At 38.6% G+C, this 24,887-nt stretch overlaps 1 protein-coding gene across 5 annotated transcripts in view; it reads left to right on the top strand.

The window, feature by feature from the left end:
- Nucleotides 1-24,377, top strand: part of jmjd1cb (jumonji domain containing 1Cb) — a 149,314-nt gene extending 124,937 nt beyond the window's left edge. For all 5 annotated transcript variants that reach the window (XM_051915026.1, XM_051915025.1, XM_051915024.1 and 2 more), the window contains 17 exons: nucleotides 370-2,531; nucleotides 3,219-3,420; nucleotides 4,110-4,324; nucleotides 4,731-4,883; nucleotides 5,696-5,785; nucleotides 5,900-6,027; nucleotides 7,713-7,926; nucleotides 8,716-8,915; nucleotides 10,328-10,606; nucleotides 13,267-13,435; nucleotides 13,521-13,611; nucleotides 13,770-13,900; nucleotides 14,382-14,504; nucleotides 15,991-16,130; nucleotides 16,317-16,493; nucleotides 21,934-22,065; nucleotides 23,484-24,377. In XM_051915026.1, the coding sequence (XP_051770986.1) occupies nucleotides 370-2,531; nucleotides 3,219-3,420; nucleotides 4,110-4,324; nucleotides 4,731-4,883; nucleotides 5,696-5,785; nucleotides 5,900-6,027; nucleotides 7,713-7,926; nucleotides 8,716-8,915; nucleotides 10,328-10,606; nucleotides 13,267-13,435; nucleotides 13,521-13,611; nucleotides 13,770-13,900; nucleotides 14,382-14,504; nucleotides 15,991-16,130; nucleotides 16,317-16,493; nucleotides 21,934-22,065; nucleotides 23,484-23,579 (4,702 nt within the window). In that variant the 3' untranslated portion in view covers nucleotides 23,580-24,377. The remainder of the gene's footprint in view (nucleotides 1-369; nucleotides 2,532-3,218; nucleotides 3,421-4,109; nucleotides 4,325-4,730; nucleotides 4,884-5,695; nucleotides 5,786-5,899; nucleotides 6,028-7,712; nucleotides 7,927-8,715; nucleotides 8,916-10,327; nucleotides 10,607-13,266; nucleotides 13,436-13,520; nucleotides 13,612-13,769; nucleotides 13,901-14,381; nucleotides 14,505-15,990; nucleotides 16,131-16,316; nucleotides 16,494-21,933; nucleotides 22,066-23,483) is intronic.
- Nucleotides 24,378-24,887: the final 510 nt, after the last annotated feature.

Below are 24,887 nucleotides of genomic sequence, written 5' to 3'. Positions count from 1 at the left end.
TGTTAAATACCTTGTGACCCGAGGTGGAACAAATGCCATGTGATAGGAGCACTGTACGCTCATTCAGTGACTGTGCACATAATTAAACTATTCTATTATAGCCCGCTGAATGTCTGTACTCATTTGAACCACCCCCAGTGCAGTTACCTAATATCTGAGAAGGAACATACTGTAGTACTGACCCTAGAACAAATTTTACAACTATTTAACAAATGCCTTAAGAATTAAAATACTTATGCGAGTTTGATATTTTCAGATATACAAGTAAATCTGAAATTTTTTTACATTTTTAATGAGTAATGTTTTCTATCACACTGACATCAATTTTTTTGTGATGTTTTTTTTTTTTTTTTTGTATTGCTTCTTCAGAGATCAGGACAAGAATGTGTTTGTGGACTCTATGCGTAGCCTGGCCAGTGCCCACCTTAAGCAAGAGCCGGACCGCAGCCGGACACCTACCAACAAGGAGTTACACCGCCTCTACATGGAGTCACCCCACAGCAAGCAGCAACTACCACCACGCATGCCTCAGGATGGGCCCGACCGCACCAGCAAATATAAGGAAGAGAACCGCCGCATCCTTCTGGAGAGCATTGAAATGGCCCCCTTCACCGCCAAGCTTCGCACCGGAGAGACAGAGCGTGAGCCCTACTCCCGCATTCCCTCCCAGCCCAAAAGCCATGAGAAAGAGGTGGAGCACTCTGTGGCTGATCTGTACAAGTACAAACACTCTATATCCCAGTCCCTCCCTCAAACCAACTACTTCACCACACTGTCAAATAGCGTTGTAAACGAGCCACCACGACTTTTCCAATCCAAAGATCTCAATCCGTACTTCGACAAGGCACCTGCAGCCTCTAGCCCCTTGTCTTTAGGCTCGTATAACTCTAGCCACACCAAGTCTTTGTCCAAGCCTCCCCCTCTCATTAAGCACCAGCCAGAGGGAGAGGGACTGGTGGGCAAAATAACCGAACAGCTCAGTCAACAAGCACCCATACACTCACTCAGTACCTCAGTGGTGACGCTCAGCGAACGCTGCAGCCCAGCCATCTCTCCCTCAAGTCAGCCCAAGGGCATGCCAGCCTTACGTAGAGCGCCAGTCTTTCACCCGCCCACCCAGCAGGCGCTTGACCGTAAGGAGGGGGCCTATGGTCGCCTTTCCCCACCCACACTCACCCCTATCCAGCCTGTCAGCTCAGCGGGAAAGGTGTCAGAACAGCAGAAACCACCCACCCTGCTCCCAGAGCTCAGGGACGAAAAAAGTGGAGCCGAGCTGGGCTCGGCCGAATCCTGGCAGACTAGCGGGGAAGCAAAGAGCCATGAGAAAGTGGCCTGGCATTCAGAGAATAGCCAAGGGAAGCCGCAGGCAGCCATGGCATCTGTTATTGTCCGCCCTTCTACTTGCATAAAATACGACGGATCACTAGGTCCCAAGATCGCCTCCAAAGAGCAACTTGGTGGCAGATTGTTTGCTGGCCGCACTGAGGCAGACTGCCTGAAAGTGGCCGAGAGCAGGGAATCTGGGAGAGTCATCCTACCAAATACAAATTTGGAGGATCCCAGTGATCAGTACAACAAAAACCTGATTAGAGCATCACCAGGTGTCATTCCCAGCTCAGTGGCAGTTGTGGCCAATTCTGTGTGCAGCACTAGGACTAATGAAGCCATTGCTACTGCCAGCAGCACGTTTAGCACACAGAGCTACAATGGAGCAGATATGTCCTTCTCCATCTCTGGCACTAGTGGTAGTAGCAGACTGGAGAGCTCTGCTTCCAAAAGCCGCCCTGCCACTGTTATTGAGTCGCAGGAGGGAGGTTCAAGAACCACCTCCCCTAGTTCGCTGCCTCAGGCCGGATCTGCTGGCTCCACACAGGCCTACTCAAGGAACTATGTTCACCTGAAGAAGGCCAAAGCAGCTCTAGCTGCGGCACAGTCTCGTGGCTCCAGCAGTAACTCTGAGAGCGAGAGCAGTAGTGTCAGATCCTCTCAGGACTCGCCCACCATCGCCCAGGATAATTCTATGCCCAGCAATCCTGCCAGCAAAGCCAGCCCATTGCCCAACGGACAACCAGCGCAGGCGTGCCAGTCTAACTACCACAAGCTTAAGAAAGCCTGGCTCACACGACACTCAGAGGAGGACAAAAACACAAACAAATCTGAAAAAGGCGGGAATGCCATTTCTGAGCTAATTAAGCCATGCTCTGTCAACTTGATTGCCCCTGCATCTAGTGATGTGGATCTGGGCAAGGACAGCAAAGGACAAGAGGACAAGCTGTCTCAGGAGGACAGAAAGACACGTCGAACCCCCAAGCGTCCGTACGAATCGGGCTCGGAGAGCGGTGATGACTCAGACTCTAGCGAGAGCAAGCTAGAACAAAGGACTAAACGGCAACCCAAGCCCACTTACAAAAAGAAGCAGAATGACCTGCAGAAAAGGAAGGGAGACAATGAGAAAGAGGAGGATGAGGTGAAGCCAAATGGTATTTTCCGGAGTGCCAAGGAAAAAACCAAACTCAAGCTGGCCAGTACCAGTAAGTGCACCATAGTCCACATCACAGTTTGAACATGTGTGTTTAGTACACTGCAAAATCATTGTATATTTTATATTTTATATTATGTGTGTGTTTGTGTGTGTGTGTGTGTATATGTGTATATATATATAATATTTTTTTTTTTTTTTTTTTTTTTTTCCTCCATTCATACATAACCCACAATATGGAAGTAAAATGGATTGTGAATGCCTGTTTCATGTTAACTTGAACTTTGGGGTTATTGGAAGGTTTGCAGTGTGTGAGAAAGAGAGCGAGGTGTGTTTGGTGAACATCTGGATGGCAGCTGTGCAAATGGCTTCTCCTAGAATGCTCACATTTATGTGGAAAACATCTCCAAGAGCACTTGGGCTTTTATTAGCGTTCTGATGATTGCTGTGTAGCAAAATGGAGCCTCTTTGTAACTGCATAGCTTCTAAAGCTGTAGGTCACTGTAACAGTACAGCAGGTCACAACTGTCAGGTTTCATAAATGTTATGCTTGCTTGTGGTTACAACATAAACATTAACTCTTCAAAACCTGCACACTTCTCTTACCATCCTCAACTAGTGATAGACTGATATTTCTCAGCAAGGCTAATTATTATTCAGTTAATGATTAATAAATGAGTTTTTATGCAGTACATTATTAAATGGATAAAGTAATGGAATCTATGATATGTGGAAATAGATGGCATTCCCCGATCCGTACTGAAGGACTGGAGGAAAGTAAAGAAGCTAAAGCAGACAGGCGAGTCATTCCTGCAGGATGACTCGTGCTCTGAAATCGGACCCAATTTACAGAAGTGCAGGGAGTGCCGCTCCGTCCGCACCAAGAAAGGGGAAGAGCCTGTCCACTCACCTGTCTTCTGTCGCTTCTACCACTTCCGCCGGTGAGTATAAAGTGAGGAACTACATACCACATATGCTGTGCACTCATCAAGCTACATAGTAAGTTTGTGTAGTGTAGTAAATAGGGAGGGGTGTTGCTGCCGCAGAAATATAGGCATAGACAATATACAATACAAGGTACTGAACATGGCAAGAAAAACAGAAGATGGTTGTTTCTAGGTTTTAGAAATTACGAAATAGCTTTTTGCAAAATGTGCATTACATGGTCTTGAAATAATTTAATCTCTACTTGTCTGACAAAAAGGAAACATTTCCTTGAGCTGTCATTTGAATTGAACCTAGTTAAACTGTATCTATCCCACAATTAAAGATTCATAGAAGCTATTGTGTCCCGTCTGTGGAAACAAAGTGAATGTAGATCAATGTTTCCAGTGGCAAAGATTGGGACATGGATTCTAACTAATTTTGAAATGTATAAAAATACTTACCGTTGCAAGGCGCCTTGATGGTTGTCTTTAATTATTCTTTCTATTTAAAATAGGCCAGGCTCACCTTGGTTGTTCTATGAAACTAATGTGATGTCATCTCACAGAATGTGCTAGTATTAAGTACTTGTGCTTTTTCTACCGTGTCTTGTGTCAACAGTTTTCTCATTATGTTGTTACAGAATCGCTCTTAGGGAAGGAAATGAACTCTAATTGCACATTCTCTTTCTCCTCCTCATTTCCAGCCTCTCGTACAGTAAGAACGGAGTGATCCGGATTGATGGCTTCTCCTCTCCTGATCAGTATGATGAAGAGGCGCTCAGTCTCTGGGCTCCTGACGGTTGTGAAGAAAACAGCCTGGACCTGGAGACCTCCAAATACATCCTCAGCTACATTGGAGATAAATTCTGTCAGCTGGTTATGACTGAGAATACAGCAACTACATGGATAAAGAAAGATGGTACGCAATAGAGCCTGTTTGTTTAACACAGTGGTTCCCAAACCGGTCCTGGAGGACCCCCAGCCCTGCACATTTTGTATATCTCCCTATTTCTAACACACATTTCAAGTCTTTCTGTCTCTACTAATGAGCAAATGAGTTGAATCAGGTGTGATATATGAGGGAGACATACAAAATGTGCAGGGATGGGGGTCCTCCAGGACCGGTTTGGGAACCACTGGCTTTAACAGTATTGAAAAAAATACAGATTTTCTGTCATACATGACCTCCTAAAACATTGTTATCAGTGCACCATTATATTTACAGCAGACTGTCAGTCAAAAAAATAGCGTGAAAGGAAAAAGAAAAAGCGGGTGAGCTCAGTGAATGTCCGTTTCATCCTTCTCCTGTTTGCTTTGCTCTACAGCCAAGATTGCCTGGAAGAGAGCGGTGCGCGGAGTGAGAGAGAGCTGCGACGCATGTGAAGCCACATTGTTTAACATTCACTGGGTCTGCCAAAAATGTGGATTTGTGGTGTGTTTGGACTGTTACAAAGCCAAGGAGAGGAAGAGCTCCAAAGGTCAGTCGTCATTTTCATATTCACCTTTGAACACTGACTGTGCTTGTACACTCCTGCTGTTGATATGCAGAAGGCTTAAAAACCCTAACTGGACTGGAAAAATTCCCATATATTTAAAATTTGGGGGCAAAAAAAGTCTCTGTAGTTAATTCTTCTGGTTTGTTCATTTATTTGTTTATTTATTTATTTATTTATTTAACTGTTTGTTTTTTTACAGTAGTGACTTGTAGCTGTCAGATTTTGGTGGTGGTTGATATTTCAGTGGTTCCCTCTTGTTTTTTTTAATGATTTGATGAAAGACAAAAATGTTCTAATTGCATTTTGTTAAAAGATTAATATACTTATATATTTTAAGAATTATTTGACAAAAGCACACACTGTGTGTGTTCATTTTTTAAATATAAATAAATGTAAAATACAAGTTTGTGTGTGTGTGTGTTTGTGTGCTTTAGGATGTGGCAGTTGTTCTAGGACTGTCTAGCTCGGTTGTCTCAGGGGTTTGAGATGTGCCTCTGTCTCTTCCTCGTCTTTGTTTGCCTCATTTAAGTCCCCTATTCCTGCTGCAGATTTTCCTGTCTTCTCCAGGCTTGAATTCTGCCGCAGGGCATAAAAAACCCCCTCCTGCTTTGAGGTGTCATTTCTGCTGAATCACATCTGTGCATCTTTTCCTACAAGGCTCAGAGCTCCTTATTTACTTTGAAGCGTAAACACCACGGCTCCTCTATGGGAAAATGGGCCAGTGACAGCGCCCTTCTCTGTGCGTGTTGTTGCTCTCAGCCTCTGTGAGTAATCCACCTTTTCTTATTCCGCAGATAAAGAGCTGTACGCCTGGTTGAAGTGTGTCAAGGGACAGCCTCATGATCACAAGCACCTGATGCCAACACAGATCATTCCAGGAACTGGTATGGAAAGAGACGCTTTCACTCTGGCATAATCCCAGATTGGTTGTAGTTACGCCTTTGGCTGGAAGTAGAGAAAGTGTGCTTCTTTTGACTTGTTTGTTTTGTCTGTTTTAGTTCTAACGGACTTGGTGAATGCTATGCACATGCTCAGGGAGAAGTACAGCATTAAATCACACTGCTCGTGTGCTGGGAAGCAAAACACCCTCTTCAACAAACTGCCATCCACCAATGGTGTCTCCCAGGTATGTGTGTGTCAATTGGCAGGCCTTAGTCAGGGTAGATGCCATTTTTTAATTTTACACAAATGCAAACGAGGCTGTGAGGGATGTATGGTTGTGGTACTGTATGTTGAACATCTGATGTCAGTACACTTTGAAAATGATTTTCCTACTTAGTATTGTTGTCTTATTTTATATCTAAACATTCATAAAGTAAGACACTACAGGCAGAAACATTTTTTCATGCACTGGTCAGTTTTTGGGTTTTTTGGCTTTTCATAACATGTTGTTTCAGACTAATGGGAAAAAAACATCCAAAATACTCTCTTAAGGGTTTATTTTATTGCACTTTATCTATTTGCATCTGTAGATTGCAATTTTCTCAAAATGAGTTTTTTTCTCCTGCGCTGAGCCAGAAATCTCCACTTCAGTAGCACTTACATCCATCATACTTTACAGTTTTATTCCTACCTATATTTTAGACAACATTTTATTTCTCAAAACATGATGATTTTATTTATTTATTTATTTTTTCTGATTCAGTATTTTCTGATTTATTGAGTGATAAAAAGAGATATCCAGAATCTCTTCCAGAAAACCCTTAACTCTAATATGTCAACAAAATAAAACAAGAATTTCGAACCTGGCTTTATTCGGTGGTCCTGCTTTCTGTTTGTGAAATATATGCAAATTAGTGCATAGTTATTTATTTCATATCATTTGCATATTTAAACTTGTAATACAACAATTGTTGTAATCAACTGGGAAAGTATGATGATATCTATTAGTTACTTTTTTTTTTTTTTAATTCTATTCATCTGGGGTGTCTTGCCTTAAATCAAGATATTTACCTGTAAAAGTTTTTTCTTATTTAGGGTAAGAAAAATATACTTAATTAAAATGGAAAACAAGTTTATTATTTGAACACCAATGGCAGATATTTAACTCTGGTATTTAGCTTTAATGTGTCATTTTGCATCTCAAGTAAATATATCTTTATTTTAGAATATTTAGATATTTGTACTGGACAAAGACAAAAATCTTTTTTTGCAGTATAATCTCAAAAGGACCAAATATTGACAAATTATCACTCATTTCACTAGTATAATCATTAATATCAAATATATTTATTTCAAGAAATGGTATCAGGCATACAAATGGAAATCTGCCCCAGCAATTTCTGTAAAATGATTCAATCAAATGCCAAATCCAGTAATCACATGATTGGTTCATCCTGACCAGCATGAGAAAAGTAATGAATACCATGTGACATCAATGTATGTTTGCTACTTCAGCAGTGACCTGGACAACTGTGAATCAACTCAATTCTGTTCAATAGATTGCACCGTTGATTGTTCAGACAGCAAAACATTAATACATTTTGACAAAACAGTCAGATGTGATTTAAGGTCTTAAGACAGTACATCCCATTGAACAAACCATACGTCTATCCCTCTCAGCCACATTTCCATTAACATGTAATGAAATACGCCATCAGCCTTGACTACAGCTCATGAAAGTGTGCGTGCTCTCAGTGTAAACACAAACTCTCACACTCTCTCAATCACGCGCAGATTTTCACATTCTGTTCTACATTGGAATGTTGAATTGAGTCCTGCTTCATCTCTCAACCACTAAAAGTCCACAGTATTTCCCCTCACTCTCCTCAAACCACTGAGCTGTCTCTGACACACTCTTTCTTTTCACAGGTGTTACAGAACGTGCTCAATCACAGCAACAAAATCTCTCTGTGTAAGCCTGAGGGCGGCCAGCAGAACTCCTCTCTGAAGGTGGAGGCCAATGGAGGGAGCAGTCCCGCCAGCGACACCAGCACCGACAGCAAGTTCACCCCGCCTGAGTCCCAATCGCCTCTGCACTTCCTGGCCGATCTGGCCGAGCAGAAGTCCCGTGAGGAAAAGAAGGGTGGGTACAGAACAATAAAACTTCAGGTACGGTTGAAGTTATTGGTAGCCAGGGGCCGGAGGTCTGCCAGCTGCCCCGTGTTTTTCCTTTCTCTGCAGGCGTGTGCGTGCTTGACAGGCCGCCAACATTCCACAATCCTCACATTTAGTGGTGTACGTTACAGGCCTTCTCAGTTGTGAGCTCCCACAGTCTAAAGAGCTCACCTAACCACATGTTTATCCAGTTCTTCAGCTGCTCTCACATGCCGAACACACTGCTCTCTCCAAATGAACTGCACTTAAAAGACCATCAGCTCTGTGGTCGTTGGCACACGTTCAGTTCATTTTGTTGTCCAGTGCAGCATATAGAAGTTTCTTCATTTAGCAGCTGTGCTTAAGTTGCACTTTTTGATAAGTCTACATTTTTTGCATTTCATGTCAGCTCTTTAAATATAATAATAGAGTATATAGTTTGTGCCATGGCATATTGATGCTTTGCTAAAGTTATTTGAGCAGTATGTTCTTCTAGGTACTTGCAAAAGAGCCCACCCTTCTCTAGATATGTCTCAGATCCTTTTTCAACCAACAGCATGATTTGAGGCATTTGAAGTGGTACATTTAATACAAAAGGTTATGGGTTTTGCTACTTCCCTTTCATTGCAACTTTAAATCTTAATTAAAAGTCCCACTACATCATTTTAAACAAAATATTATAAAAATGTTTACTGTTTGTTTTGCTTTTGACTTTCATATCAAAAGAGATTGACACCTGAGGTTTGAACATCAGTACACCTGTGTATCTCTCCTGCAGAAAATAAGGAGTCACTTGTGGGGAAGATAAAGGAGGAGAAGGATCAGTCAGATGCTTTGGAGTCTCTGCACAGTAAAGCATCATCCCTGGAGCAGGGATCAACCCTACGAGACCTCCTCACCACCACCGCAGGCAAGCTGCGCCTGGGCTCTACTGATGCCGGCATCGCATTCGCTCCTGTGTACTCCACTGCCTCACAGGTCAGAAAACCAACATCTACTGATCACACTCAAACAGAGAGACTGTACTAGCATACAGATATGGCAACGAATACACAACCAATCAAAAGTATGCACACGCTTGACTTTAAAAAGCTTTTGATCTAAAGGTTTATGATTAAAATGAACTTTTTAGACATTACATTCACAAGAAAAATAGTAATAATAAAGAATTTAGGGCTGCAACAACTAATCGATAAAACCGACAATAATCGATAACGAAAATCGTCAACAACAAATGCAGCAATGAATAACGCATTTCTATGGACAAAATGCATCTAAAAATAGCGGAGGAAACAGAGTGAGCTGCTGCGGCAAAGGTACATGATCCAAGCTGCCCAAAACATGAGAATTCTTTATTTTAAGCTTCAAGCTAATGCATTAGCGTAATGTTTGACATGGCTTGCCCTGTCAGGTGCTTTGACAGATGCGTGTGCTGTTTAATGTGTGATATGTTTCCTTGGTGCAACTCTTTCATTTTACGGTTATATCCTTGCATGTAAGTGTTACAAATTCAAGCGAATATTTCCATTTTGCATGAAGGCTCATCCTGAGAGTTTGCATTGAACTTCAAACTTTACTGAAAGAGTGCCGGCGCGCACATGTGCGTCAAACAGACGGGATGCAGTATAGAGAGAGACGATTAAAATCCTGTGCAAAAATATTCATTTTGCTGAAATATCTGTTGTTGGACATTAAATTTAGGTTTAAAAGTCAACATGTAATTCAAGTATTTTATGAGAGTGGAAACTGTAAAGGGATAACTGTGTGTAATTGAATATAAATGTAAGACGTTTCTTACATTTACAGGATAATGAAATGACAGGTAACAGGTTACTGTGTCCAAAGTGAATGTGTGTGTTCCTCTTATCTGTTAACACGGAGTTTGTGTTTTTGTTTTTCTTTATTATCTTTATTATTATCTTCATTTTTAATGTAGAGATATAAACTGTCCTTTTGCTTTATTGCTCTTTTGCATATACCATAGATATAGATATATTCAGTAAATATGTTTTCATAGCATTCAGTTGGCACGTTTGTTATGAGGACAGCACTGGGCAAGATGTGGAATAGTGTGTTTTGTCCAAAAAAAAAAAAAAAAATGAAAATTGGTCTTTTCATCTGGTTTGTCAATTAATCAAAGAAATAATCAGCCAACTACTCGATTATCAAAATAATCATTAGTTGCAACCCTAAAAGAATGAGTTGGCGTTTCCATGCTTTTGACAGGTGGACAATATAAATATAGAAAAATAAAGTGAAGAACATCATAGAAATTATTTATTATCACTTGGTACATTACTAAAAAAATATGGCTATGCTGTCATATATAGTCTGGAAAAAATGTTAATTGTCCTAAAATAGCTTAAGGTTTCTTTTGTTGTCTTCCACAGATTGTCAAGAGTGGTCGCAGCATGCCCAACATCCTGGATGACATCATTGCCTCTGTGGTGGAGAACAAGATCCCAGCGGGCCGTGGCACCAAGCTGAACCTGAAGCATGAGCCTCTGGAGGAGCCCAAAACCGAGAGAAAGAAAGCAGTGGAAGAACCGCCCAAACTATATGCTGACATCCCACACTGCTGGCTCTATGAACGCAGGCTGCTCTGGCTCAAAGACCACCGCAACAGCAACAACTGGAATCTCTTCAGGGAGTGCTGGAGACAAGGACAGGTCCGTGAAACAAGCCCACAAAAATACTGAATCTTACAGTACTTTCTGTTCTGCAGGAGCCATGGTTCTTTTCAAACTGTCAAAAAAATTGGCAAAACGGCAAACAAATCCCAATTCTCATGTAGTGTTTTGGGTCACTCCTCTTGGAGCCTTGTCCAGAATTCCCACTGATATTCTTGCTGTCAGGATAATCCTAATAATCTTGTGTACTGCTCAGTGTTACAAATAATCATTATCCATCGATACTTGATTTTTTTTCCCCTTGATTAATTACAGGCATTACCGTATTTAAGCAAATTTCTGTATTTTGTGACGTGAGGAGTATGACCCACATAAATGACGAAATGACTTTAAACAATTACTAAAAAATTGCAAAATGTTTTTAAATACATGTATTTCATTTATGGATTGCTTACGATAGCGCTGCACGAGTTAGCGCTGCCATCTAGTGGCTGTGTGCGGGAGACATTTAGCATCTTGGCCAGGGTCCAAAATTAACACTTGCCAAGCATCAAATATAAATTGGCACTGGCGAGCATATGAAATGGTGTTAAGGTGCGGTCACAAATTTCAGTGACATTTTGCATGGAAAAAAAAAAGACTCCTTTGTCAGTAGCGTTGAGATGTGTTAAGCACTGCTCACACAGAAATCACTTTCAAAGCTAAGAGCATTCTGTTGGTCAGTGCGGTGAAATCTGTGTAGAGAACCTTTTCCCCCCTTACACGAAACTCTTGATCACATGAATTCCTATTGGAATGACTGGATTTCGGCTGCAAATTTTCACCAATTTTCGCATCTTTAATTTGCCAATTGGTTTGATTATCAAATCGCAGAAGTTGCAATTTAATTATATAAATATATAGTCTTATTTGGTAAATGATGCAAAATTTTGGTTAACACAGTCTCTGCTACCACCAGCTAGTGTCTCTTTACCTCAGCAGACAGTAGTTGTCTCAGTCTGCATTACATGTGCAGTGCGTGTCCAGAGAGGAAGGCGCCATACATTAGAGTCCATTTATTCAGTGTGTACTTCACATAGGCAATTATAGACGTTAAGTGCTTTGATGCTTTCATAAGATGTAGCACCTCTTCACATGTGCTGCTCTAATGCAGAACATTTCAAGTGAGCATATAGGTCCTTGACAATGAAATCTGATTTTTACTAATGGACAGAAGGATACAGAAGAGGTGTGAGGCTGAAATCTTGAGGCCTTTTTCTCTAGTCATTGCATTATTCAGAAACAGAGGAGAGTCTCTGGCTGCATCCGAAATCAGCCCCTGTACTCATTACTCCAATAATTTAGTCCACTTGAAGGTGTGAATGAAAACGTGGAAAAGAGAAAACAGACACTTTTTGCACCAAAAGGGCAGTGGATGCCATCTTATGGTGAGATGTGGGAATTTTTTTGGGCACAACACTTACAGTGCGTGGACATTATTTTCCATCTGGCCATTGCATGTGCATTGGCTGAACATACTTTATTGTGGTGCATTATGGGATTGAATGAATACACTTAATAATGTCCACTATGGTTTCGTACACCACTTTAAATGGCTGTATAGTGCACTAGATAAGGGTATAGAGGCCAATTTTGAACACAGCCTCTGTCTCTGCCCCTCTGGGTTTGAGCTGCACTACCTTTTCCAAGATGACATTTATTGACTTCTGCTCAGTGGACCATGACTTTACAGCTCTGCAGGAAGTAAACTGACATTATGAAATGTGGGTCGCCAAACACATAGGCTTTCTTGGAAAACCTAGTAAGCTGCCTATGTAGGCAGCATTTTAAGGTTCCCAATGCAAAGCCTGTTTCAAAGGGTAGACATTGTTATTATGCATCTTTTTAAAATTTCTGAAATGGTCAAATTCTAAGACAAATATCCATCTCAGAGAAGGCAGTTCTATAATACATAGCAGTGATCTCAGTGGACAAATCCAAGATAAGAGACGACATGAAAACGTTTTATGTTTGAGATTTGTTTGAGATTCTTTGTCTGTGTATATTTAGCTGCCTATGTAGTACACACACTTTTGAGGGCATGCACTACATAGCCTTGCGTGTGGATGTTTTTAGGATTTTCAGGACTTTTTTGGGGAAAAACAAATAATATTAAATGGTTTTTCAGCTGGCAAAGTCAGGCCAGCAGTTTCAGTTTTTACTTACTTTACCACAAATGATTGATACATTTTTTTTAACCAATATAACTTTTTTTTTTCTTCACAAAAATATTTTAACAAAAAGAATATTTGTAAATAAAGAAAAAAATTAAAAGCTGGAAAGTAAGCCACTATAATGTACATTCATATTTATAATGTAAATTCATATTTATGCAACACAAAGCTCGCCCAAAAGGGAAGGTTACCGATCCATCGACTCGCCCAAAACACTCACGCTGACCTCAGGCAAGTGTGCCATGCTTTTTATTGAGCTCTGCAATTTTGCAGATGCTAGTTTGGCACTCAATCTATAATAACCTCACAGATTAAGGCTTTTCAACACATGTAAATAGTACCCTTTAGCCTTTAGAGTAATCCATCTTGCAATGTCTTTTTTAACCAGACTTCATATTTTTTTCCACTGTTCAAAAAGTAAGTCTTGGTAGTGGTTGTGATCTCAGCTGTCATTAAAAGGACATTTCCTGTGTGCTGTTTTTGCAGCCTGTGCTGGTCTCTGGGGTGCACAAAAAGCTCAACGCTAGCTTGTGGAAGGCAGAATCTTTCAACCAAGAGTTTGCTGACCACCAGGGAGACCTCTTGAACTGCAAGGATGGAGTAATGTCCAACTCAGGAGTGAAAGAATTCTGGGACGGGTTTGAAGATCTCACGAGTGAGTGCTACCTGGAGTAGACAAATAAGCAATTATCTAAATAATTGGTCTGTTTCTATTTATGCTGATCACACTCTCTCTACAGAGCGTCCCAAGTCTAAAGATGGAGAAACCGTGGTGTATCGACTGAAAGACTGGCCTTCAGGCGAGGAGTTTATGGCTTTAATGCCCTCCAGGTAATTCATGAATTTAGGAACACAACAAGTAGATTTGCTAAGTAGCCATTTAGAAATTGGTTTAGGGGTTGTGAATGCTGTTTCATGACTTCATTTGTACACTGATATATAGCTCTGTTTTAGTCTTGTTTTAGCATGTGCTTTGTTTCTTTGTGTAGGTATGATGATCTCATGAAGAACCTCCCCATGCCTGAGTATTCAGACCCCGAGGGAAACCTCAACCTGGCCTCCCATCTGCCCTCCTTTTTTGTGCGGCCGGACCTGGGCCCGCGCCTCTGCTGCGCTTACGGTACTGCAGCTCCCTCTGTCTCTCTCACACACTCACAGGCAGATTTTTAGTTTTAGTTTTGTTAGTGGCTTGCTAGGTTTACTGCATTGTTTTACTGTGGAAAAATAAATAATTTAATTTAAAAATTATATGAAATTACTGGAAAGATCTCATCAAACCTGTCATATTTCATTCCAAAAGAAAAAAGTGGCCTATTTAAGGACCATTTAGATTGTTTGAATTTCGACATTGTTTTCAGGATAATTAAGAATATTTTCTTCCAAATTGTGACATGAAAAAAAAAAAAAATGTCATTACTGTAATGCAAAAATACTGTGCTATTTACATAGTATTTGTATATCATGGTAGTATTTGTTGCATTGCCTTTAATTATACTTAATTTAATTGGGATTTGCCCATATGGTGCAATTTAAAAATAAATGAAAAACTGAAGCCTGTTTTTTTACATGTTGAATTGAATGATGTATGATCTATGTCACAGGTGTGGCAGCATCTCAGGAGCAGGACTTTGGCACAGCTAGCCTGCACATGGAGGTGTCTGACATCGTCAGCGTGCTGGTTTATGTTGGAGTGGCTAAAGGGAATGGTGTCCTTTCCAAAACGGGTAAGCCTGAGACCAGCTCGCCACACAACTGTCAACAGCCTGTCCGTTAACTTGGTTAGCCGTGTTAGAGAAAGAGACGGTGGGGGAAAAGCCTCTGCTAGAGCTGAATTGTTCCATAAACCCCTGAGCTCAGAGGGAAAAACAACACAGAACATGGTTTCCACCCTGGAAACAATGAAATGTGAGAGATTCATCTGGAAGGAGTTTTCCCTGCCAGCATATGGCCATAGCAGAACTGCAAAAGAGTTTTTCTCTGCACTCATAGGAATAAATCTGTAAAAACTCAATCCAAAACATGGAGAAGTTTCACATTAACAGGACCATATTAATATGGTATCAACTAAAATTCTCGCGATATTAAAACGTGACAAGGTTTCTCGTCAAGGTGAAAAGCTGTCTCTTGATACCGCCATGATAAAGCGTAAGGGTGAAATTAGCATAGAATATGCCACCGCTACATTTGCATTACATTATGGTGCCCACCGCGGCACCGCCTCCACTGTCATTTTGTTATTTTATAGAAGTAAAAACCATTTAATTCAGTTGTATATGGTCACTTCAATTGTAAACTACTGTAAACGTCTGCTCTGCTCATCCAGCACGGGCTGCAGTCGCACACAGTGCAGCAGGAATCACAGTTCACTGATCACGTGACGAGAGTAAGACGAGATGACTGACAAGACCATGGCGGAGGATTTTGTTGTGCAACAGAGCCTAAGTGTCTGATAAATGTATCATCTTGTAGAATGCACGTTCAGCACCGTCACTCCCTGTATACAGAGTAGCCTACTTGCGATCGCGAATTCGAAAGTAAAATGTGAGCTCCCTGATGTGTACAAATTAGTTACATACAATAGCCTGTCTCCCAATATAAAACTTGTGAACCCAATCTCGTGTCTCGTCTCGTGAGCTAAGTGTCTCGTCACACCCCTAATATCCAGGCTTTCAAAGACAGTGAAACTGGGTTCTTGTAAGGGAAAAAAAAGTTGTTGAGTGGGAGTGAATAAAACAGAAGGGGTGACCTGAGTTCTGATCCCGGCTCCTGGGTTTGTAAATAACTTCTTTTATGACTGTACTGGTTTAGTTCACAGTGACGTTCATCAGCGCAGCTCAGTGTAATCGTGGTTGTGACATAATAAAATCACAACAGTGACCATTTCTGAGCAACACATTTTTTGTCTTACTTTCCGGTTGTAAGTTATTAAGTAATTTTGCAATCCTTGCTTTGTGTCTCATGCCAACAGCTGCTCTTCCCCCTCTCTCCTTCCTACTGTGATGGCCTTTCTATTTTTAACCACTGTCTCATGGGCAGACATGAAGAGAATATATATAAGCCAGACTCCCACACACACACTTCTCCATTAATTTTTAAACATCGCTCCGTCTTCAAAAGAGGATGGCGCTCCCTGACTTTATAATAAATTAAGCTGACTGTGTGATGTGTTTGCTGTGTAACCGCATGAGTGTGTTTGTGCCAAACACACAGGAGTGCTGAAGAGGCTGGAGGAGGAAGATCTGGATGACAACGTGAAGAAAAGATTAAAGGACTCGAGCGAGACTCCCGGAGCCTTGTGGCACATCTACACAAGCAAAGACGGCGAGAAGATTAAAGAGTTCCTGCACAAGGTTATTTTGATTTGATTTCTCTGATGATCTTGAAATAATACAGTGGAACACTCTCTGTCTCTCTGAGTGAGTGTCCACAAAAAAACCTTTCGTTCTAGCACAAGGGAGTTTTATAGGATCAACTTTATATGTTTGCAGATATGTTGTGCGTTTAACTCAAAGTTTGTGTATGTTTGGACATGACAGGTGGCAAAAGAGCAGGGCGTGGAGATCCCAGCGGATCACGACCCCATCCGTGAGCCCGGCTGGTACTTGAGCCGAAAGCTGCGTCAGCGGCTGCTGGATGAACATGCCGTTCAGGGCTGGACTGTGGTGCAGTTTCTGGGTGATTCAGTCCTGATCCCTGCTGGAGCTCTGCACCAGGTCTCATTGCACTCCTTCCTCTTCTGCGATTGCTCAAACCACTGATACCACATAAGCAATACTTGATTCTGAAGTATATATTGTATTATTGATTATTCAGACCAAAAACCCCCACTCGATTGACATGGAAAGTAACAAAGCATTGTTCTGAACATTGTTCAGACACTTAAGTATGGAAGCTTGTTTCCGGCATGAAATAAAAAATAAAAAAGGTAATTGTGACCTTTTTATCTCACAATTCTGACTTTTTTTCTGGCAATTGCGAGTTTATATCTCACAATTTTGACTTTTTTCTCAAAATTGCAAGTTATAAGTCAATTGCAAGTTATAAAGTCAGAATTGCAAGTTATAAAGTCAGAATTGCGAGTTATACAGTCAGAATTGCGAGTGATAAAGTCAGAATTGCTTGATATAAAGTCAGAATTGCGTGTTATACAGTCAGAATTGCGAGTGATAAAGTCAGAATTCCGAGTTATAAAGTCAGAATTGCGTGATATAAAGTCAGAATTGTGTGATATAAAGTCAGAATTGCGTGATATAATGTCAGAATTGCTTGATATAATGTCAGAATTGCGTGATATAAAGTCAGAATTGCGTGATATAATGTCAGAATTGCGAGATATAATGTCAGAATTGCGAGTTATAAAGTCAGAATTGCGAGTTATAAAGTCAGAATTGCGAGATATAATGTCAGAATTGTGTGATATAAAGTCAGAATTGCGAGATATAAAGTCAGAATTGCGAGATATAAAGTCAGAATTGCGAGTTATAAAGTCAGAATTGCGTGATATAATGTCAGAATTGCGAGTTATAAAGTCAGAATTGCGTGATATAATGTCAGAATTGCGAGATATAATGTCAGAATTGCGAGTTATAAAGTCAGAATTGCGAGTTATAAAGTCAGAATTGCGAGTTATAAAGTCAGAATTGCGTGATATAATGTCAGAATTGCGTGATATAATGTCAGAATTGCGAGATATAATGTCAGAATTGCGAGTTATAAAGTCAGAATTGCGAGTTATAAAGTCAGAATTGCGTGATATAAAGTCAGAATTGCGTGATATAAAGTCAGAATTGCGTGATATAATGTCAGAATTGCGTGATATAATGTCAGAATTGCGTGATATAATGTCAGAATTGCGAGATATAAAGTCAGAATTGCGTGATATAAAGTCAGAATTGTGTGTTATAAAGTCAGAATTGCGTGATATAAAGTCAGAATTGTGTGTTATAAAGTCAGAATTGCGTGATATAAAGTCAGAATTGCGTGATATAAAGTCAGAATTGCGTGTTATAAAGTCAGAATTGCGTGATATAAAGTCAGAATTGTGTGTTATAAAGTCAGAATTGCGTGATATAAAGTCAGAATTGTGTGTTATAAAGTCAGAATTGCTTGATATAATGTCAGAATTGCGAGTTATAAAGTCAGAATTATATAATGTCAGAATTGTGTGATATAAAGTCAGAATTGCGAGTTATAAAGTCAGAATTGCGTGATATAAAGTCAGAATTGCGAGTTATAAAGTCAGAATTGCGTGATATAATGTCAGAATTGCGTGATATAAAGTCAGAATTGCGTGATATAAAGTCAGAATTGCGAGTTATAAAGTCAGAATTGCTTGATATAATGTCAGAATTGCGTGATATAATGTCAGAATTGCGTGATATAAAGTCAGAATTGCGTGATATAAAGTCAGAATTGCGAGTTATAAAGTCAGAATTGCATGATATAATGTCAGAATTGCGAGATATAAAGTCAGAATTGCGTGATATAATGTCAGAATTGCGTGATATAATGTCAGAATTGCGAGATATAATGTCAGAATTGCGAGTTATAAAGTCAGAATTGCGAGTTATAAAGTCAGAATTGCGAGTTATAAAGTCAGAATTGCGTGATATAATGTCAGAATTGTGTGATATAATGTCAGAATTGCGAGATATAATGTCAGAATTGCGAGTTATAAAGTCAGAATTGCGAGTTATAAAGTCAGAATTGCGTGATATAATGTCAGAATTGCGAGATATAATGTCAGAATTGCGAGTTATAAAGTCAGAATTGCTTGATATAATGTCAGAATTGCGTGATATAAAGTCAGAATTGCGTGATATAAAGTCAGAATTGCGAGTTATAAAGTCAGAATTGCGTGATATAATGTCGGAATTGCGAGATATAAAGTCAGAATTGCGTGATATAATGTCAGAATTGCGTGATATAATGTCAGAATTGCGAGTTATAAAGTCAGAATTGCGAGTTATAAAGTCAGAATTGGCGATATATAATTGTATAAAGTCAGAATTGTGTGATATAAAGTCAGAATTGCGTGATATAATGTCAGAATTGCGAGATATAAAGTCAGAATTGCGTGATATAATGTCAGAATTGCGTGATATAATGTCAGAATTGCGAGATATAATGTCAGAATTGCGAGTTATAAAGTCAGAATTGCGAGTTATAAAGTCAGAATTGCGTGATATAAAGTCAGAATTGTGTGATATAAAGTCAGAATTGCGTGATATAATGTCAGAATTGCGTGATATAATGTCAGAATTGCGAGATATAATGTCAGAATTGCGAGTTATAAAGTCAGAATTGCGAGTTATAAAGTCAGAATTGCGTGATATAATGTCAGAATTGTGTGATATAAAGTCAGAATTGCGTGATATAAAGTCAGAATTGCGTGATATAAAGTCAGAATTGCTTGATATAAAGTCAGAATTGCGAGTTATAAAGTCAGAATTGCGTGATATAAAGTCAGAATTGCGAGATATAATGTCAGAATTGTGTGATATAAAGTGAGAATTGCGAGTTATAAAGTCAGAATTGCGTGATATAAAGTCAGAATTGTGTGATATAAAGTCAGAATTGCGTGATATAATGTCAGAATTGCGTGATATAATGTCAGAATTGCGAGATATAATGTCAGAATTGCGAGTTATAAAGTCAGAATTGCGAGTTATAAAGTCAGAATTGCGTGATATAATGTCAGAATTGTGTGATATAAAGTCAGAATTGCGTGATATAAAGTCAGAATTGCTTGATATAAAGTCAGAATTGCTTGATATAAAGTCAGAATTGCTTGATATAAAGTCAGAATTGCGAGTTATAAAGTCAGAATTGCGTGATATAAAGTCAGAATTGCGAGATATAATGTCAGAATTGTGTGATATAAAGTCAGAATTGCGAGTTATAAAGTCAGAATTGCGAGATATAATGTCAGAATTGTGTGATATAAAGTCAGAATTGTGTGATATAAAGTCAGAATTGCGTGATATAAAGTCAGAATTGCTTGATATAAAGTCAGAATTGCGAGTTATAAAGTCAGAATTGCGTGATATAAAGTCAGAATTGCGAGATATAATGTCAGAATTGTGTGATATAAAGTCAGAATTGCGAGTTATAAAGTCAGAATTGCGAGATATAATGTCAGAATTGTGTGATATAAAGTCAGAATTGTGTGATATAAAGTCAGAATTGCGTGATATAATGTCAGAATTGTGTGATATAAAGTCAGAATTGTGTGATATAAAGTCAGAATTGCGTGATATAATGTCAGAATTGCGAGATATAAAGTCAGAATTGTGTGATATAAAGTCAGAATTGCGTGATATAATGTCAGAATTGCGAGATATAAAGTCAGAATTGCGTGATATAATGTCAGAATTGCGAGTTATAAAGTCAGAATTGCGAGTTATAAAGTCAGAATTGCGTGATATAATGTCAGAATTGTGTGATATAAAGTCAAAATTGCGTGATATAATGTCAGAATTGCGTGATATAATGTCAGAATTGCGAGATATAATGTCAGAATTGCGAGTTATAAAGTCAGAATTGCGAGTTATAAAGTCAGAATTGCGTGATATAAAGTCAGAATTGCGTGATATAAAGTCAGAATTGCGTGATATAATGTCAGAATTGCGAGATATAAAGTCAGAATTGCGTGATATAAAGTCAGAATTGCTTGATATAATGTCAGAATTGCGAGTTATAAAGTCAGAATTGCGAGATATAAAGTCAGAATTGCGTGATATAAAGTCAGAATTGCTTGATATAAAGTCAGATTTGCGAGTTATAAAGTCAGAATTGCGTGATATAATGTCAGAATTGCGAGATATAAAGTCAGAATTGCGTGATATAATGTCAGAATTGTGTGTTATAAAGTCAGAATTGTGTGATATAAAGTCAGAATTGCGTGATATAATGTCAGAATTGCGAGATATAAAGTCAGAATTGCGTGATATAATGTCAGAATTGTGTGTTATAAAGTCAGAATTGCTTGATATAAAGTCAGAATTGCGAGATATAATGTCAGAATTGCGAGATATAATGTCAGAATTGCGAGATATAATGTCAGAATTGCGAGTTATAAAGTCAGAATTGCGAGATATAATGTCAGAATTGCGAGATATAAAGTCAGAATTGCGTGATATAATGTCAGAATTGTGTGTTATAAAGTCAGAATTGTGTGATATAAAGTCAGAATTGCGTGATATAATGTCAGAATTGCGAGTTATAAAGTCAGAATTGCGAGATATAATGTCAGAATTGCGAGTTATAAAGTCAGAATTGCGTGATAAAAAATTCCCAATTGTGAGAAAAAAAAGTCGGAATTGTGAGATAAAAAGTCGCAAGTACCTTTTTTATTTAATGGAGGAAACAATCTTCCATACTTAAGCCAGAATGTCATTGAATTATTTAAAAGAAAATCAAAACATCTCCTAATGATTTTCACTTCATTTTAACCCTGTAAAGCCTGACATATGAAATATTAGAAATCCATTTTTTGAAAAATCTATTTTCTGAAATGGAACAGTTTATTGAATCTTTAGACAAAATATATATTGTATATAAATATATATTTTTTTTGAGTATCATATTTGATAGATCTGGGTTTTATGGCTCATATAGTATGATGTAGGAGAATAGGGAGCTCATACTCTGAGGGGGAAAAAACACCTCAGACGCAAACTGAGCAAAAATACACAATTGAATGCAGATGCTGATATTTATATGGCCATCTTTATAACAGTACAGAAGACTGCTTACATAAAATACATAAAAATATCAGTTGTCATGCTTAAGTGTTCATCTTAAAATATTATGAACAATATAAAAGTTATTCTTATATTTACTTTATAAAAATGAGTAAAGATTTCACAGCTAAAAGATGTGTACCATGGGCTGAAGGAGAGGACAGTTTTAGAATTATAATAAAATGCCTTTGACTTGCTAAAAAAAAGTATAAACTATCAATTAGAAAACAGAAGGCATGTAGTAGAACAGTTTGTGTACAACATGTTATTTATGGAAGGTGAGCATGTATGATGAAAAAATCACAGGCAAACTTCCTCTTTCTGTACTAGGTGAAGTTCCAGAGTACCAATATCTTTATGATATACATAAAATAGTGCACACTCACGTTTGTGTGTCTCATCCATACAGGTGCAGAACCTTCACAGCTGCGTCCAGGTGATCAATGACTTTGTCTCTCCGGAGCATGTGGTGCATTCGTTCCACTTAACCCAGGAACTCAGATCCTCCAAGGAGGAAATCAACTATGAAGATAAGCTACAGGTAGAGTTCAAACACACTGGAAAAAATACTTATTGTCAGCACTTATTTGGAATGTGGTACATACTCAATATTTATATTTTCAGATGCATTGTAAGATGGCATAAAAGTTACAAATATCATAAGTTTTAGAATGTGTTGAAATTCATATTGATCAAATTTAAGGTCATAAATATCTCAAAAGGTATAACAAAATCTTAATTATTTTTAAGAGGTCTTACATTTGGGGAAAAAGCAAGAATAGCGGGTATCATAGACATTGCAAACTAAGAGTCCCAGTGTATTTTGGGCTTGTTTATATGCATAAGGCCTGCTTTCACAGACAGGGCTTAGATAAAGCCAGGATTAGGCCTTAGTTCAATTAAGGTGATGATACATGGGGCAACTTTTTGAGCAATGTTGCCTAGTGATGTTGCTTGGGCACTTTCCCATTGAGAATGGGCAACAAATTTCTATCTGGATACTTCAGATGGAAATTTGTTGCCCATTCTCAACTTTTTCTGGCATCATTGCTCAAAAAATTGCCCCGTATATCATCACCTTAAAACTGGGCAAAAATCTGGTTATTATTGGTATTTTGGTTACACAATAAACAGTATCTGGCATTAATTCAACGTAAACCCGTCACAGGAAGGAAAGACTAACAACTCCATTAAACACATTCAGTATATAGATTTTCTAGTATCGTCGCAATAACCTTTTATTACCTTTCTTTAAACACATTAATTGTATCAGCAAAATTTCAATACATATGAGTATTTTAAACTTGTACACCTTGTTTAAGTAAAAGCATCTGAGATAAATGATTTATTTTACCATTGTATGGGTTTGTTCTGTATGAACATAATGTATTCATTGCATTTTTGCAGGTCTTAAGGCCTGTTCACATCAAGAACGATAACTATGACGATAACTATATTATCTTCCACACCAGCGGATGATATTGTTGCGTGCTTGTCTGTCACTTTAAATACTCAAGCTCGTTACAGCAGGATGGATTCTGATTGGCTGTCAATGTTTTTATCATTCATCAGTTGGATAAAATCATCCTGAAAGTGATTCCAACAATATCGTGAACTCTGCTATTCTTTAATATTGAGAACGATTTTTAGAACTATATCTTTATAGTTATCGTCCTTGGTGTGAACGGCCTTTAAAGTCTTAAATTTGATTTTAAAAACTCTGCAGACACCCTGTAAATATATTGTAAACTGTGTGTGGTGGTTCAGTTTTTTGTGCTTCTCATGTGTAACAGCAGTGTTTTTTTGGTCCTGATGTGGACGCAATGAATGTTTGTCAGTCTGTTCTTCACCAAGTGCCAGATGAGCATTCATCAGTCTCCATGCCATCTCTCTCGTCTTTTTTTAACCATGCGAGTCAGAGTCTGTACCATCATTCTAACAGCCTGCCGTTTCTCTCAGGTCAAGAACATCTTTTACCACTGCGTGAAGGATGCCGTGGGAACATTAAAGAGGTGCTGCGCAGAGGAGGAGGAGGAAGAGGAGACGAACTCATGACACCCGTCGACACGTTCCCCCAAATATGCACACTAACGCTCACACCGCGAACCTCCAGTGCCAAGCAGAGAAAATCACCAGGAAACTGTATTTATTTGTTACTGACACCATAGCAGTATAGCCCATCAGGATGACTGTGATCGACACGCCACACATCTGAAGATAATCTGACAGCGCCGCTGTCCCAACTAGTGTTTGTTTGTCTGTTTGCTTTCGTTCCCCTTTTGTTCTTTCCTACTGTATAGTTTCAGTGGAGAATCGTATTTATTTTCAGGAGTTCTGCTCTGTTCTCGATCAAATGTAAATGTGACTTGTACAGTTTGCTAATGGATTTCTGATGCCGCTCACTACTTTGGAGACTTGGAGTTACTGTGAGAGAGATCCGCTGTCTCATGTCCTCATGCCATATCTTTTGAGAAAAAGAACTGCCAAACAATTGTAAACATTGTAAAGTTCTATTATGTAAAGAAAGACTTAATGAATAACACACTTCAGCATTTTATTAAGAAGTATTCACTGTAAAATGGAGACATTTACAAACAAAAAAGTTGTAATTTATTTAAGAAAACTCTCATTTCTCCTTTTTATGTTCAGATTTACTATGGTGAACTTTTGAAGTTCGATGGAAAAAGGAAATCGTACTATGCTGTGTAAATATATACATATATACATTCACTGATGTATTTTTTTAAACATGGCTTGCTTCAATTTCAAATTTTAAAGTGCAAGTGTTACATGCTTTGTACATTGAAGTTCAAAGGGGTTTTACATTTTCCATTAAAATGGATTTATCAAATATCTGCCTGTCTTTTGCCTTATTGACAAGCTGAAACAGAAATTAATTTATTTATATATATATATGGGTCATTGACGAATAAGGTTTTTAAAAGTGTAAAAAAACATAATGGAGATATAATTAATTTTGAAGTCTTATTAAGTGTTAACAATGCGGTTATGTGTTTTTTAAAATTAACACTGCTTTTGTCATTTTTTAAATTTGTCACCAAAAAAATCATTCGGTTTAACCAAATTTCGGTTGTGTTTTCAAACATTGCTAACAGGCTGATATCTAGAAGGCTAGCTAACAAAAGGGCAATCAAACGTTTTATATTTAGTACAAGTTTTTAAAATATTCCAACATTTTCCATGTTTTATAGCGGTTGTACCGAATGACCTGATGTTTCGGGACATGCGTATGAGCAAGTGAAAACATGAATTTTTCAAATAGTTAAGAGAGAATTAGTTACTTTGCTTCACGACCATGTGGTCCTTTGCAGGTGTCTCTGAATGATGTCATATCCTGTCACA

The sequence above is a fragment of the Ctenopharyngodon idella genome, chromosome 12 (genome assembly GCF_019924925.1).
Source record: "Ctenopharyngodon idella isolate HZGC_01 chromosome 12, HZGC01, whole genome shotgun sequence".
NCBI classification, from domain to species: domain Eukaryota; kingdom Metazoa; phylum Chordata; class Actinopteri; order Cypriniformes; family Xenocyprididae; genus Ctenopharyngodon; species Ctenopharyngodon idella.
The sequence above is the reverse complement of the archived record's forward strand: the minus strand, read 5'-3'. Positions and strand labels throughout refer to the sequence as shown.